Raw genomic sequence first — 17,721 nt, forward strand, 5'->3', positions numbered from 1 at the left:
CGTCCCAAATCCAGCATTCAGATTTTGAAAACTTCTGCAACTTCTTCGACCCAAATGCTTTAAGGTGAATCCTGACAGCAGTAGGAGTCAGTGATCAGAGCGCACCAGTGTGCAGGTCGGTGTCGCTTTAAGAGCCTGAACTCTTGTACAAGTTGAGGGCTGTAACACTGACGCACAGGGGCAGGACCGCATGAAGAAATACGCCCAGTCTCAAATTAGTTCCTACTATGTCCATGAGTGCACTACATAGGAGATGAAGTAAAGGCGTTTGAACACTCCGTAGTGCACTAGCTGCGCTCGTGATGCGCGTTTGGCACCGGGCCGGAGAGGAACCCGCACGCAGCCGGTCAGCTTTCTCTTTAAAAAGTCTGTGACTTTCTCACAGCAGTACTGCGGCTCAGAGTTCGGGGGTGACCGTAAGAGCTATTTTTATATGAAGGACCAAGAGATTTTTCAGTCTGTAGGAACTTTTTAAATGAAGCACTCCTCTAGATTTCAGAGCCAATCTTGAGTAGGGTAGGTGCGGAATACAGGCGTGCTGTTGCGCTGTAATCTGGGATGAGTTCTGCGCGCCAGTAAATCACGCCGGGTTTATTCTGGGTGGAGTGTCATCCCATTTCAACCCGGAACATGCTGCAAAATGGAAAAACCAAACAAGAGCAGCCAGAGACGAAATCAGAGACGGAGAATGAGAGTAAGAGTGAAAGCGCAGCGACCAAACCGGAGAAGGAGCGCGAATCCACACACTTCCCCATGCCCAATCCTAACCCTGCTGCTGGATACCCGAAACTGGAGATAAAGCGCAACGCCGTGACGGACGACTACAAGATCTCCACTCAGGTCCTCGGTCTGGGGATCAACGGCAAGGTGCTGGAGTGTTTTAACAAGAAAACCGGGGAGAAGTGCGCCCTGAAGGTAACAAGCACACTGGCGCACACCTGTCTTCCCTATGTGTGTGTGTGAGTGTGTGTGTGTGTGTGTGTGTGTGTGTAGGAGTCTCCTGGTGGTCATTAACTCAGGCAGGATTTGGGTTCAGTGATTTCCTCATTGCTTTTGCTCTTACATGTGCGTTAAATTCGATCTAAAAAGTTTTACAGAATACCCAGCACCACTTAAATCCCTCTCAGACAAAAGCACACATTCCTCACTATTGCTCTAAATGCCATAATTACGCACGTGGAATGTGCTGGTGGGCAAACTTACAGCGCATTCATTTCAGAGTCAAAGGTTTACAAAGATTAACATTAATTACATCAAACATTAAAAAAAAAAAAAAAAAAAGTCTGGCACTATGGTTAGCCCCTGTCTGGTTTATGCACTTGGTCCTCTGCCCTGGACATTTTGGGTCACTTTAAGCCACGTGTCTACTCAAACCCACCGTCATATGACACCCCTGCATGCACTTATCCTTCCTTTGGTTCTGTCTGTCTAGTTGTATATTATGTCCCCATAGTTCCCATAATGATGGGAATACATGACAGTTTTGGACTTGTAGGGACATTTTGTTGGTTTTCATATAAAAAGCTGCTTTTATTATTATTATTATTATTATTATTATTATTATTACATATTTTACATACATAAATATTTCCTTTTGCACAAGTCTGTGAAAATACAGAGCAAACACTGTGTGTGTATCTTTACTATATGATGAATTTTGACTGGTTCCCACAAGAAAAACCTGAAAAAAAAAGAAAAAAGCTCAAAGAGCTGAAATCTTTGCTTTAAGCAGATGTGTGGTTAAACTTCAGCTTAGATTTAGGAGTTACATAGCTGCAATTAGCTACAATAAATATTTATGTCAGTTGAAGGTCCTCACATGGATAGGGTTAAATTTAGACAAACATGTGTATGTGCGTAAAACGTATCCATGACTTCATGGATTCTGCAGCTGGACTCCGGGTTCCTGGAAGTCCGTCGTTGTGTTACTATGGTTACATCCCAACCACCAGGTCTCCTCTGCTGAATCAAAATAGGGCTGCAGCATAACTGTCATTCTTTGCAGAAATAATAAATACTAGTATAGAAGTGTGTTGTTGTGGATAGGCATCTAGCTCATCAGGTTTCCCCTCACTCCTGATGGAGAGCTCTTGCGGGTTTGTGCAGTGGAAACAGATACGTCACAGGGAGGCCACGCGAGCCTGGACTTTACGACCAAGGAGCTGTAATCCAAATCTGAGATCTTAGGCAGCCACAAAATTATGTGTGGGTGTGTGTGTGTGTGTGTGTGGAAGGTTCCCACAAACTGATTTGTGGGGCTCATTGTTGTTTGTTTTCTGCCCTAAATCACAAGTGCTGAATTAACACCTGCAAAATTCACTTTTCATTCTGAGGGACGTTAAACAGTGGAAATACTGTGAAGCAGCACATGCTGTTTGTCTGTAAAACCCAAATTCACATAACAGGACTGGTTATTATTAGTTATTATTATAGTATTTTGTATTATTGATGTGCAGAGTTCAGCTAACGGTTACAGTTATAATAAGGGTCTATAATTAGGGCAGAAGTTTAAGGTTACACTTCGGGTCAGATAGAGAGATGACGTACACCAAAAAACAAAAGTGGTCTCACACAGTGTGAACAAGATTTTATATATATATATATATATATATATATATATATATATATAATATTTATATATGTGAACAAGTAAAATATATTATAAATATTACATTACAACAAAATAATATTAAACATTAAAACAAAATAATAGATAAAAGAAGTTTATAGGAATAATAAGAATAGATGCGTAAATAAATAAGTAGCAAGTGTCCATTCTGCAGTGGTCGTACTGCGATCCAGTGCAGATTAAGTCATGAGAGCTGTATTGGAACAGAATACAGTTTCCCTCATACCACAGTGAAATTCTTACCATGAAACAGCAGAGAATAATAATAATAATAATAATAATAATAATAATAATAGAATAAACACCCTTACGAAACAATCGAAACAATCCCATACATTTCACATCCTTTTTCCTAATTCTTTCACATCATTCTGAGTATTATGTGCTCACACGTGTAAAGCATCTGAATGTGCATTTCAACATGTTATTCCTTGTGACATCATGTGAACAATGCATGTGAAGATTTAGTCACGTGAGAAATTTCACATGTGCCCTAGTTGTGAAAAATCAACATGTGGAAGTAAATGAATCATGTTAAAATCAATACAGGTGCAGAACTACATATGTGCAGTGTCTAATAACCACATGTGTAAAGTTCATGGGAGGTTTCTGTAAGGGTAGAAAACAGTTATTTGCTTCCCAGTACACTAACGTTAATGACCAGCTTGTAGACATAAATTATTTTGAAATTAAATCAGTGGTCAGAAGCTATAGATATAGATATACAGAACGAAGCTGTATAATTTCTTTACTCATGGTTTGAAATATAAATGATGTTAATAAACTCTGTAGTGTTGCGTCAGTAATTTAGTTTGAAATGATTTGTCCAGCGGGTTTTTATTTTGAACAGAAACAGCACCACCGTGGTACTCACCACAAAACATTATCTCATTCTGGATAAAAGATTTATATCACAGAATGAATTAGTTACTAGTTTTTACCAGCCTGTTATTTCTATAAATATTTGTAATCAAAGACAATATCTAGTGTCTAATTCTCAGATGTCTGTGACAGAAAACTAGTGAAAAGACAGAAATCATACAGAATGGAGAAATAAGGAGCAATAAAAGACAGGGATGAGAGCAGAGCTGCTAAAAGACAGACCATCAACCACTTCCCAATCTCTATCAAGGGTCTTCTTAGGAAATCAGCATCATCATTGGAGTTTAATTAGCTTTTATTCCACCAGTGTACTCACAGGCGATTAAACCACTAAGCCAAACATCCCCTGGCTAATGTTTTCTGATACAAACGGATCCTGCAGTGATGAAACATGTGGTAGCTGATTTCCTGCTGCTGCATCTGAACTCATCTCTGCATGGTATGTGGACGGTTTTTCTCATCTGATCTGGGACCAGTATCGTAGGTTGTTGTGTTATGATATAATAGTTTCAAAGCCATCATGTGTGGGGAAAGGGTGTGGGCCTCAGACAGTTTTATTCCAGTGAGTCAAACAGAGGCACAGAGGAGGTGGGATTTACTGCCTTTTTCCTTCGATGCATCCAGTGAATCAGACTGGCTCCCATGCGTCTGCACCGATTCCTCACAGCATGTCTCAGGCGCAGGTTGTGAAGCAGTCGCGACTGGATCGATCAGAGCGTCTCATACGCAGCCTTTTTATTGCTAGTGTGTATTATTTAGAAATGTTAACAAATGAATTTTCACTTCTGTGCCAGTGCCAGGCCCTGATTTACTAAGGATGATTTCACATAAACAGTGTTTAGTCTGTTTAAGTCAAACTCTGGTGCTATTTGCTCTTTGGTGCGGTTTGTTTAGGCAGGTGAGAATACAGAAATCACACTCGGGTTTGGACCAAATCGACCAGTCCGAGGACGTCTGAGCGAGGTGGTCTCGGTTCCATTCCAACTCCAACACAGTTAAGAAAGTGATTTTATCCGGAATCGTTCCAGCTGCACAAAGTGAACAAAACATGCTGTGTGGCATTTTTCTGTAGATGCGAGCTGCTAAACTGAGCCACGAGCTGAAAACTGAGCCAAAGCACAGAGCTGTAGAGCTGCAGAAATGCACTGTGCTCTAGAAATTTGGATTAGACAAACAAAAAGAGCAAATAAACACAAAAATGGAAGCAACACACAAAAATATTTAAACTACTCATTTATATAATTATTGAATAATTTATTTAGAGCCGCTCCGTGTTCTCTGTGCTCGGGGGATTTTTTATCATTTCTGTACAACTGTTTGGTTACATTTGTCCATCGTTGTATTTTTGACAAATGAATGAAGTTTTATGTGGCTGTTTATGTGGCTGTTTGTTTTTTGGCTTTCTGGTTGGTTTAATTATGTGCAGTGAGAACCTTCATTTTAAATTAAAATCACACTGCACAATACCAAATGTTCACCCCATCCTATTACATTGAAACAACTCAGATCACTTTTATATTGTAGCTGTTTTAAAGGTATCATGTCTACATCATGTGGAGGCGAACAGTGTGTCAACTCTGGAGGAGAGATACACATCCCTATAATCCAGACCTGATTGTGGAACTCATGACAGTCACCACTTCTCAAAACTACTAAAGGAAACTGTTTTTTTTGAATAAGCTTTTCTTCAGGGGAACTAACCAGCAGTGTTGTCACATCCTGACGTCTGACCACAGAGTGTTTAAAATACATACATACAACTGTCACCTACTTTCAGCCACAACTATCCTTCTTTACGTGTCACTTAAAATGAAAAAGCACTTTTAATTAAGTTTTATAATTAAGTTTCTAACTTTTACGTCCATAGTTATATAGTATTACAGATTACACTCTCAATATAATATCGATATGGAGTTAAATCATGTTAGAATATTACTTTATTAATTTAAGATACACAGGGGAATCATTACCACTTTTATAACTTTGACTGATTTCGTTGTTACTCAGTAATAAGTAGATGATCAGATGTTAAATATTTTGTCGCAAATGTTTCATTTTCCCTCCACTCCATGTTAAATAACGCACTTTTGTAGATGTTAAAATGTAATTTTTATTATTCCTACAGTTTTTATAGGTTTTTAAATGTGACACAGCTGTTTTACTGGAATCCTAAATAGACTAAACAGCTAAAAATCCTGACCTACTCCAAATTATTTTCAGTGTAGGTCATGTGACTTTGAATGTTTGGACTGGATTTTTTTTTTTATATTTATGGTTGTGCTCTAATTTACACTTTTGCTATAAAACACGAGATACATTTTGGCACCACCGCTAATTGAATGGATTTTTAAAAATGACATAATTTATGAGCACATACTTCTGCTTCAGTAATATCATATGAAATATAACTGTGGACAATATCATGTACTGTTATAAATAAACAGTGGACTGCAGATGTCTGATCTGGCACCGTGTCCAATCACAATCTGACAGGTGTTATTGAAGGCTGCGATGACCTGACATGACCCCGCACACACGGTACTTAGAGACTGAACATTGTACACACATTGTGTTTGATTTCTTATTTCAAACACATACAAGCGTCGGACACAATGTTTTAATATGAGCCTGGTTGCCGTGAAACTGGAATGAACCTGCTTGTTATCTTCGCCACGTCCTGTGATTTATTCATTTACAGCCACTCTAGTTTATCGCTCAATTTCCCTTTCGCCACTTTTAATCACATAGCAAACAGACATTAAACTGTCGCTGTAAAATGTGTTAATTAAGCAGGATCAAATGTGCAGGGCAAGAACTGGCTGTAATGCACTTATCAATCCACTGAGAAGGCTGGAAGGAAGCCATGCTTTTCATTTAATTCATTTACTTTAGCTCATGATTTTCTCTTATTAAACTTGACTGTCTGCCAACACAGAGAAGCAGTTTGTCTTGTGTAGATACAGTTACACTTTAATACGACCTCCGAGATTTATTATTCAGAGATAAGAGTTGGCCAAACAGGATGGGGATACACTGTGTTTGCCAGTTATTCACTGCCAGTATATACATATATACACAAAGACACATACACAAGAATACATCAAAATATATTTTAATACCTCATACAATGTACCCCAAGTAGTAGTTTCCCAAAATAAACCATAAAATACTAAACATGTACAAAATAAAATATGATGTTTAGAGAGCCAATACTTATGCTAACGATGTCACACTGCACTAAATCATGCTATACTATACGTTATACATTCTTTTTGATTTCTAAATTATTATAATTACAATATTAATAATATTGTTAATAATAATGCTAACATGCTGTTATATTTTTCTCCTTTGTTGTAGTGAGCATTTAAAATAGCTACCAGATCGTAAAAGCTAGCATTCAGCTTGCTAGCTAGACATGGATACGTGTACATGGATATTATTTTCCCATTTTAAGAGATTACAGATACAATAATTTACGCAGGTTTATTCTGATTAAGCTATCAGTTATTAGGCTGAGTGTAAGTGTAGCTATTGCTCCGTCTCCATATCCTCCCTGACACATGCCTGTTATTAAATACTCCAGAATCTCACGAGTGTCTGTTTAGATGAAAATAGAAAAATAAGGAACACTGAGGCATTGTGGCCAACCTAAATTTAGGAGAAATTTGTACGAATTTGAAAGGACAGTGCAGTTCGATTTCATTCACTTTCATGTGAAGGACTGAAAAAGGGGCAAACTCTTGATCTTTACCTTAACCTTTATAACCTTTCATAAGAATTAAGTCCTCCGAATTGTTATATTTGCAACCATGACCCCATTGACTTTCCTAAGCATTTAAGTATTGTCTGATTCTTTATGTGCTTTTCTGTCCATTTCAGCACACCTTAAACAGTTTCGCATAACTTCTGCAACTGTCTTGTGCCATACAGTCGTGATCAGACTTGTGCTCGGACAAATCAGTGTTTTTCTCGGGTGTCCTGAGTGGCCATTAATATTCCTGTTCTTTACACTTATGTTCGTTGAAGTGTCTGAGTCAAATCATATGAGTTATATTACAACACTGAATGTCGAAACATGTTTGTTAGAATTACGGTTAGAAATTTGGGTCAAACTTAATTCGACGGAAAATGATTTTCCTGCTGTGTCAGTGCATGAAGACAAACACTGACTCGTGACTAGGCTTCTTGTTGCAGAGTGTGTCCTCCTGAGGGTTATGGTTTCACATTTCAGCTTTCACACTTGTCCTGTTGTTCCTTTTATACCAAGTGAAGTTGATCAGACAAGTTCAGTGTCTAAAATGTGCTTCATTTGTTGTGTACTGGAGCTTAATGCTTAGCCTAATGTTGCTGATCAGTAATGGAGGCTTCCAGTTTAGCATTGTACAGACTGCATGTTTAAATCACACACACTCGACTCAGTAGATATCCTTTGGCTCAGTAACACAATCATGGACTGAGCATTTATATAGAATTAGTCTGTACTAAATTGAAACTACAATATATTATCATCAAAATCACATCCAACATTCAGTTTGGATCCAACGTTCCACCTTAAAACTAAGTTTGAACTGCAGACACCAAATGTGTGTTGGAATCCTAAATAGCCTAAATAGCTAAAAAGCCTGTCCTACTTCAAATTATTTTCAGTGTAGCTCATGTGAATATTTGTACTGGATTTTTCCTGTTATATTTATGGTTGTGCTCTAATTTACACTTTTGCTATAAAACACGAGATACATTTTGGCACCACCGCTAATTGAATAGATTTTTAAAAATGACGTAATTTATATATATAACCACATACTTCTGCTTCAGTAATATCATATGAAATATAACTGTGGATAATATCATGGACTGTAATAAATAAATGGAAATTACAGGGGGATGAAAATCTATTAAGGTGCATGCTTACAGTGGACTGCAGATGTCTGATCTGGCACGGTGTCCAATCACAAATCTGACAGGTGTTATTGAAGGCCGCGATGAACTGACATGACCCCGCACACACAGTACTTAGAGACTGAACATTGTACACACATCGTGTTTGATTTCTTATTTTGAGCACATACAAGCGCTGGACACAATGTTTTTACATAAGCCTGGTTACCGTGAAAATGGAATTAGTGGATCAGTCCCTGAATGTAGGGAAATTGTGTATATTTAATTTTTTGGCGAAACGTGTACTTTAACACACGTCAGGTGGAATTCCAGACCAAATAGCATCAACAAAAGTGTATGAAAAAAATCCCTGAAGGTTTCCTAAACCTTTAAAGTGCAGTGCAAAAAAAACCCTTCTTAATTAAGTAATATTCAATTTGTATTCTGAGAAACGGTTATTGTCCAGTCCCTGCTTAGTCTTTCTCCTGGCACGTGGAACAAATGGCTGTATTTATTTCCATCTCTGTAAAGAATGGATGGAACTTCTCTCTTCCAGGAGCATCGCTGTGTATAATGGAGTCTTGGGTTTCGGGATAAACTGCCAGGTATTGTACATCACTGACAGATCCTGGTTTTTATCCGGGATCAGTTCCTGTTAGCGCTGGCTGATTATCTTTCCCAGTTCTGACATTTTATTTGTTTTTATTGCAATAAGTTTCTGAAGTTAATGAATGATAGTAGTCCAGAGATGAGGCTTCTGCACTTCCAACTGAATAAATACCTTTCCTGCTGTTAGAAAGAACAAGCCATTTGGGTGAATTTGGTTAGATTTAGCATTTACTGCTGTTTAATTTAACTGCATATGTAATGTACTGAAATACAGAAATATACATTCTTATCACACTGTAGCTATCGATCTGGAGGTATGAAGGATAACACATGCTAGCAAACACACCTACTGATTTACATTAAAAAAAAAAATTTTAATGTTAAATAACTAATATCTCTGTGTAGCAGTTTACCCAATATAATAAATAAATAATGTTAGCTAACTTGCTAGTGACCTTGGGTAGTAATTTACATAATATAATAAATATTTAGCCTAACATTAGCCTGTGTGCTAGTGACATTGGGTGGTAGTTTACACAGTATATAATAAATTGTTATTCTAATGCTAGCTAGCTAACTTTGATAAGCAATTTATTAGCAAACAGCAGTACTGTGTGGCTGTTTCCACATGGGTGAACCAAACACTCAGTAATTATTACTGAGGAATTTTGCTAAAATATATTTTCTTCACAATATTTTTCCTCATATCATCTTGTTGTAGTTCCTGTCCTTTTCTCCGTGAAGCTAGGAGAATGTGACACGCAGAAGTGAACTCTGTCCTGTGGATCTCTGACACAGATACCGTAAAGTCAGGGTGGTGCTGAGATAAGAACCTCCGATGAAGTGTGCGCTGAGCTTTTATTTATCCACGCTGCGCTGTAATGCTTTACACAGAGCTTATTTTAGAGTGGGAGATTAAACCTGCGTCACACAACGCATAGTTGGATATAGCATGACTCACTGAGACGAGTAATAACTCACACACTCGGCATTTTAATGCAAACACAGGTGTGTTTGTGTGTGTGTGTGTGTGTGTGTTTGTGTGAGAGAGAGAGACCTAAATGCATTCCTTTCTTTTGAGGTACCAAGGAGAAAAATGATCATTTATTTTCTGAAAAGAAAATCGAAGCTGAAGGATGAATCATTTGTAGAGTATTCATTCAGGAAATATGTGCTTGTTTTTGGGAGTGTTATTAAGTCAATGATCGGAAACATTTTTTTAAAAGCTTTCAGTTTCTGTGACACTTGTCTGAATTTGTACTTTGACCTCATTCAGATACTATCATTATTAACACCCACCTCTTACAGCTTGAGTTTCCTCCTCTTCTCACTCCTAAAGTAAAAATACACCCTGATCGACTTGTATATTAATATTTGTAATTAATTAGATCTTCAACTGCGTCTATGATTTATTTTGTAGTGACTTTTGGTTTAAACTTCTTTCATCAACATGTTCAGTCCATTCTATTTTCACTTTGATTAGCAGTTTCCCACAAACGTACATAATCGTGCCAAAACATAACCCACAAAGCCATTCGACTAACTGCTGAGAGTGGTGCAGTGCAACTAAGCCTTTGCCTCATCTCTACCTCGACTGATGCAGCAGCACTTTAGTCCTTTAGTCTGTCCAACTCACCTCCTCATTTACACACTCTGCTCAAACATATTAGTTTACAAAGCTTCAATTTCATGTTCGTACTGCTCATTGACATCATCACACTCGTCATCTCATAGCTCAGTAACTAGAAGAGCCGAGCTTCTGCACTGCATCCTGGGACTTTGAGTCCAATGTTTGCAGCAATGTCGCTCCTACTTCTACGCTGGATTGCTAATTAATTTTATTGAACGTTGCCGGAAGAGAGAGAAACCTGATTGTTCTCAGCTTTTATGTTTGACATTTTTTTCTCCTATTAAATGCCATTGTTCTCACAGGAATAAAGAAAATATGGCACCAACCAAAACATTAGCACCAGAATCACTAAACCCATCACAGGTATTTCAATCTAAATGTATTTAATATGTAGAGTTTCCTTTTAAGAATCTGTAATCATAATTCATTACTGTTTTTACAGCGATCTGAACTCAGAAAATGTTCAGTATAAATTGTGCATTAGTATCTGTGCTGAACCCTACAGTCTTTTTCCATTTCTTCCTCATTAAGGCTGATGTTCCCCGCACAGACGCCTGAATCGATCAGCGTATCTCCTGGACATTTTTCCACAGCAGAGACAATTAAATAACGCTAGTCAGCCCAAACCTGCACAGTCAGGAAATTAAATACGGCAATAAAACTTAAGCAGTCAATGATGTCGTCAAGCCTTGGTGCTGAACAGCGATCAATATAAAAACAGATTCATGAGTCTAAATGCAGGGTGGCCACATATTTATGACAGAATGACACCTAAATTTCAGCTAAATGTAACCCAGAAGCTAAATTCGGTGTACAGACTAACGCACATGCGGTATATATGACACATTAATACTTTACAAGTGAGGCTAAGTCCGATCCAGGCTTAGAGCTGAACAGTTAAGGGAGTTAAGGACATGTTCAACAGCCCTCTGGCACTCCTGAGCTTTAACCTCATGACATTCTAGTCACTACAATTGCAATTGTTAAACACAGAGCCGCCATGTTTCTCATGCAGTTAGAGACAATCGATAGTGACAGAGTAACCCTTGTGTAGCTCTGACTATGACTATTCAATAAAATGGAAGCCATTTCTTTGGGAAAGTCACAGATTTGGCAACATTTCATGTGAAAGCCTGAGAGGAGATGTACAATTCCCATGAAAAAAAAAAATTCCGTATGCACTTATTTTACTATGCAGCTTTATTTTAGATGTTGTTGATTCTAGTGTACTTGCATTATAGTGTTTGTGTATAAACTTAAAGTTTAAAGTGATTAAATGATCACTTTAAAGCCTGTTTTTAATAAACAAACATTGATAAATTGCTTGTACAATAGACACTATTAATAATATAGTATTATATTATTATAATATAATAATAATATTCTTCTCATAAAAATGGTTTGGAATGTGCTAATCATGTAGCTATTTAAAAGCCTCGTTTTTAGGGCTTTATCTTTGCTAAGAAGCCTCGAACATCTTTGATAATATGATGTTATGTGACATTATATCGTAAATCCTGATTAAAAAAAGTCAAAGTAACATTTATGAACTCTTATCAGGACAACAGTAGGATATGTGTTAACTGTTAGTATATTATAATAGTGTATCAGGACAAGAGGTTATATTTAATTTGCGTACTTTATTTGCGTAGATGGAGCTAGAGCCAGGCTTTAGAGTTAAAGGGTGGTATGAGTGTATCCACATACAACATACAGCATTCAGTATTTATCTAGATCTGTTTTCCAGAATATTACACTGAAGACGGTAAAACAGCAAATAATGTAAAACAAAGAAAAAAAAATAAAATTAATCAAATAAAGAAAAAAGTACCCTACTGATCCTGGTCAAAATTACAGTGCTTTGTTAGAATACACATAAATTGCTACACACCAGCTAAAAAAAGTGACACATTGATTTATTTTTAGCAAAATGTGAATTTATTCAAAGATTTCTTAAAAACATTCCAGCATCGTAATAATATTCATTATAAGGTGGAAGTGTTGCTTTAAATCACTGTATGTTCAAAGTCAAAAGTGATATATTATTTGTGAGATATAATGATGTCATTTATTTTTGCAAAGTGAAAAAAAAAACTGTTATTTTTGTATTTTATAAGAACCGAAACTGTCAAACACACAGTTTTTGGTCACGTTTTCCCTCAGAGGACTCTGATTGGATAAAAAAAGTGATGACAGACAGTTGAAGGTGGATTTGTTAGTAATATAGACGGTATAATCCTCATGACCTCATGTCCCATCAGCGCGCGTACACACTTACACACACAGGTGTCATTTTACATTACATATTAATCCCTTTTGTCTTATCTGAGGCTTAACACACAGTAGGATTGCTGAGCTTGGGTATTTGCGCATATGTGTGTGTGTGTGTGTGTGTGTGAGAAAGAGAGAGAGAGAGAGAGAAAGAGAGAGAGAGAGAGAGAGAGAGAGAGAGAGAGAGAGAGAAACAGACATGTAGGTCATCACTGTCACCTCCCTATATGGTCAATCTACCATATAGGGAGTGTGTGTTCGTTGTTTGTGATTTGTTCGCAGAATGATGGATGCACCAGAGAGAGAATAAATCACTCACAAGTTCAAGGTCTTTTGTTGAACTTGGAATCCTCAGTCAACATGTGTAACTGCTTTCTGAAACACACAGTGACTAAGCATCAGAAACAGATTAGACCCACTCCAGCTACCGGTGCTATAAACAAAGTGGCAAGTTCATGGGATACACACACACACAGACACACAAACACAGACACACAAACACACAGAGTTTATGGTTTATGATCAGCAGAAATGGCATGTGTATGTGGGCGGAGGTCAAACTGCATTACATATTAACGCCTCCACACGTTATCCACACACAAACAGCTTTCAGCTTTAATTGATACAAAATGCCGCTCGTCTGTTTCTGTGTTTGTTTGTTCATTTGTTTGTTCGCCCGTAACCAGACGAGCCGCTGCTTAATGAAGCCCCATTGCTCAGTCCTCTATGATAATGCAGTGTCTTTGGGTCATGTGGAGCTAAAATGAAGAAAACAACATGTTTAATATGCAACATTGTGTCACGTTTGCAAATTATTCTGAGTGGCTAGAGCTTGTACTTTTTTCACCGTTATTGGTATGAAAGTGAATGAATCAGCCTCGCTTGGTAAGACAAGCTTATTAAAATAATAAGTTTTACAGTTTTTAAAACAGCTCTAGATATCAATGCTGTCAGTGATTTGTACTCAATTAAAGACAAAAATTCCTGAGGAATTTCTCCTGACGGAAAACTTAAAGTTACACCTAAAGTAGCTTTGACTGTAACAAAGCACTATGTCTAAATGTCTCCTCATAGAAAACTTCACCATATCAGCAATTACACAAGTCCCTGTGAATGAGCTGTTACTATAAAAACGATAACGTATTAGAATGAGCTCATTAATATAAACTTGTGATTTGCAGCTGCGCTACTGACAGAGCTGCTGTTATTATTCACGCCAATCAGATTCGAGAATTCATCAGCATTGTGGTATAAAATTAAGTATCGGTTATTGCTACATGTATAGTATCATTAGTGTTAAACTTAAATATGCACTCTTGCACTCTCCTTCTTAACCTCTCTCCTCACACACACACACACACACACACAGAGATTGATTTACACTCTGCTCCTAAAAATACACCCTGATGGAAGCTGTGTGCAATGTCACGGCCTCGTGTCTGTTCCAGGGTTACGTCCGTCCTTCTCTCCGTCACGTACCAAGAGAGACATCTGAGAGGGAGCGAGGGATCTTAAAATATGTACCTTAAATGATAAATGAAAATACTGTATCTTAAATGACAGGTTATAAATCACTCATCATGATATCAGCTGTTACACTTGACAGTGTGTGTAATACAATATTATAACCCTTCACCCCTATTCATACTTTATGTAGTGGTTTGCTTCCTTCAAGCATGTTTTTTTTTTTTGTTTTGTTTTTATATATTGGGAGGAATTTGTACAGAAATCTGATCAGATTTGCAATTGCTCTTCTGTGGTATATATATTTCTGTATTCCTGCATTTTTTTTCCTGAATTATATTTTGTGGGGATTTTCTCTTTGTCTTAATGGGTGGCTGTCACCTGTTCAGACATGGGCTTATCCTGGGATTTGGTTTTTTTTTATACATAAGCGTAACCTGACGTGACATGTTTGGAGAAAGCGTGTCCACCCAGGACCTTCCGCCAGCATCTGCCATGAAAGTAAATTGCGTAACACAGAGAGAAGGTTCTGTAAGGATTTAGTTGCTTCATTGAGCAAGGGGTTTCCTCTTTTGTCCACCAGTACAGTTGAAATCCGAAAAATGTGTTTTTCCACATCTGTATGAAGCTAGAATTGCTTCCAAAGGTCACGTAGAAGTTGCCAGAATGCCACAGAGAACCCTTAGCTTTTCAGCTTGGATTATACTCTGCCACACTTGAATGGCACTTGAAATGAAAACATCTGCCAAATGAATAAAGTGTAAAATGCACTGTGTTTCAACTGCGAGGGAAATTCCAGCATAAAGTGTTGTTTGTCCTGTCATGTAGCTTTTTCTAGTGCATTATTTCATCACCCAGCCTTGGCTGTTTTGTATTCCAAATTCATATTCCTGCATTTTTATGTGTTATTATATGTGCATTTACATCTTCCACATTTGGTAACTCTTAGACCATGTATGCAATATGCAAATTATTTGCTCTGAGTGAACTGTCTGCTGTCTGTTATTTGCGCCGAGTGAACTGTCTGCTGTCTGTTATTTGCCCGAGTGATTTCCCAGCACAGAGGAAGGAAAAACAATTAATTATCGACCCGAAGTGGTTCAGGTCATTCAGAATATTCTTCTGCATCCAAAATGCGTCATAAGTAGGGTTTTTTGGGTTTCATGCTGGCAAATTACATCCTAAGAATGAGTATAAGGTCTATCAGTGTTTAAATTTCTTATTTTGAACAATCACTTTAATCAGAATATTTGCTTTTGAAATAGTGCTATACACACCTTATGGACATTTCCTGAGCTGGACTAGTACATCATACATATATTGAATGATGAAGTAACAAAGTAAACCAGAGTTTTACAGTTTCTTTATTAGTATTTAAAGTGTTATTGTAATTTCAGTACCTCTTACACTAATCCCAAGATGACAGTTTCCTGAATGCTCAGCTTTAAACACCCCAAAATTAGGGTGCATTTACAAAACCGTTCCACCCTGCTGCATGAGTGCACCTAATTTTCTCTCCTGACCTTATTTTTCTTCTCCTCTCTGTGTTTCGCAGATTCTCTACGACAGCCCGAAAGCACGCCGCGAAGTGGAGTTGCACTGGCGCGTCTCCAACGGGCCGCACATAGTGCGTATCCTCAGCCTCTACGAAAACATGCACCATGGGAAAAAGTGCCTGCTCATTATCATGGAATGGTGAGGACGTGTCGCTGATTAAACTGCACTTCCCAGCATGCAACACTCAGCCCTTTTGTAATGCATAACGCAGTCCTCAGTCATCAGCAGCTGCTCACACTGACTGGAAATGGCTGTGACAGGCTTGTTTATTCATGCCAGGAGAAGGAGAAAGCTAATTCTGCTTTTAGAAACTGACTGGACTGGGCAGAGTAGACTGCTGTGCTCCTTAGGGGTGGGCAAGATCAGAAAAATGTCATATCACGACACATGAAGACATTTATACAACGTTTAATATCTATTACAATATTAAGGTTTACTGAGTTTTTCAGTAACAGCAGAGGCAGATGTTTATTCAACATTTACTTGTTAACATAAACTTAACCTTAAACCACAGTGATCCGTGCATCACGTCATGCATCACCTGAAGGTAAAAAGCTCCTGTTCCAGTTGCACGACTTAGTTTGTTGCTTCCCTCAGGATCTAATCTCAGTCTTGCCTTTTCTTTCCAAAAAAAAAAATCCTATTTGTATTTATACTCATTTAGAATGCATTATCTGTTCAAATCCAAATAATGTATCTGTTTTTGGTTACATTCCTAGTAAGTACCCTAAAAGCTCTGAATGTGACTACTCTTCCGAAAACTGTCGGTTGTTGATGTTACACACAATGCACTTCATTTATCTACAAACTGATTTATGCGGAAAACATTTGCAGGCGCATTTACTCATGAAATGTGGTGCTCATGAAAGTCCAGTTTGTTTGGAAAAATGTTCGTATCCTATGAGGGACTCAGTATAGCGGACCTTGGCTTTAAATCTTATAATATGCGATGAGATTTTATATACTGAATACGCTGTCATGTTTAAATCACTTATTTATTTCAATTGCACACACAGATTTAATGAACATGTTGTGAAACTCAGTCCTTTTGCGTTAATAACTAGCTTAGTAACATCACCTGAAACACCAACTTGCAGTTAACTTTACGTAATCGAATTAGTTACATGATTACAGAAACCCTTTATGCAAGACACTTAACTCATCAGCAAATATTTATACAAGTTAATGGTAATAGAAATAGATTATTGATGAATCTGCATTTTTTTGTTGTTGTTGTTGTTCAAGCTTCAGCTTTCCGGCTTTCAGTAACACCTTGCTTCTGCTTCCAGCATGGGGCTTGGTAAACTAGACAAAACACTGAAATTAGTAGACAAAATAATGAGGGTTAACCCAGGTAAGACAAATTTGGGGAAGTGAAGAGGACTAACTAGACTGAGAACTGCAGAAAACAGGAAGTGTAACAGTAACAGTAACTCTGATGACTGGACATGAAGGAACCACAGCATTGCGCAGTTTTACATTCTTTTCTGAATCTCCGTCACACTCCTCCAGCTTCCTGTCACTCGCTCCATGTCTCCTCCTCTTCTGTGTGACAGAGTGTATGTGAAAGTATGTGTGTGTGTGTGTAGAAAGTGTAAGAGTGCTACTGCTCATGTCTATTTGGGTCTTGAACTATTAACACCTTGGTCACAAAAAGAACATTCTTAACCTAATCCGCAATTGCGCACGCACACACACACACACACACACACACACACACACAGACTCCTTCTCTCTCTCTCTCTCTCTCTCTCTCTCACACACACACACACACACTCTATCTCTCTCTCACTCTCTC

General features: G+C 37.8%; 1 protein-coding gene across 2 annotated transcripts in view; it reads left to right on the top strand.

Annotated features, from left to right (window-relative positions):
- Window positions 1-260: 260 nt before the first annotated feature.
- Window positions 261-17,721, top strand: part of mapkapk3 (MAPK activated protein kinase 3) — a 23,698-nt gene continuing 6,237 nt past the window's right edge. The window contains exons 1-2 of one of the 2 annotated variants that reach the window (XM_026935705.3): window positions 261-915; window positions 15,922-16,061. In XM_026935705.3, coding sequence (XP_026791506.1) covers window positions 631-915; window positions 15,922-16,061 — 425 coding nt within the window. In that variant the 5' untranslated portion in view covers window positions 261-630. The remainder of the gene's footprint in view (window positions 916-15,921; window positions 16,062-17,721) is intronic. The other variant, XM_026935704.3, reaches the window with a different exon arrangement.

Source organism: Pangasianodon hypophthalmus, chromosome 20, assembly GCF_027358585.1.
Source record: "Pangasianodon hypophthalmus isolate fPanHyp1 chromosome 20, fPanHyp1.pri, whole genome shotgun sequence".
NCBI classification, from domain to species: domain Eukaryota; kingdom Metazoa; phylum Chordata; class Actinopteri; order Siluriformes; family Pangasiidae; genus Pangasianodon; species Pangasianodon hypophthalmus.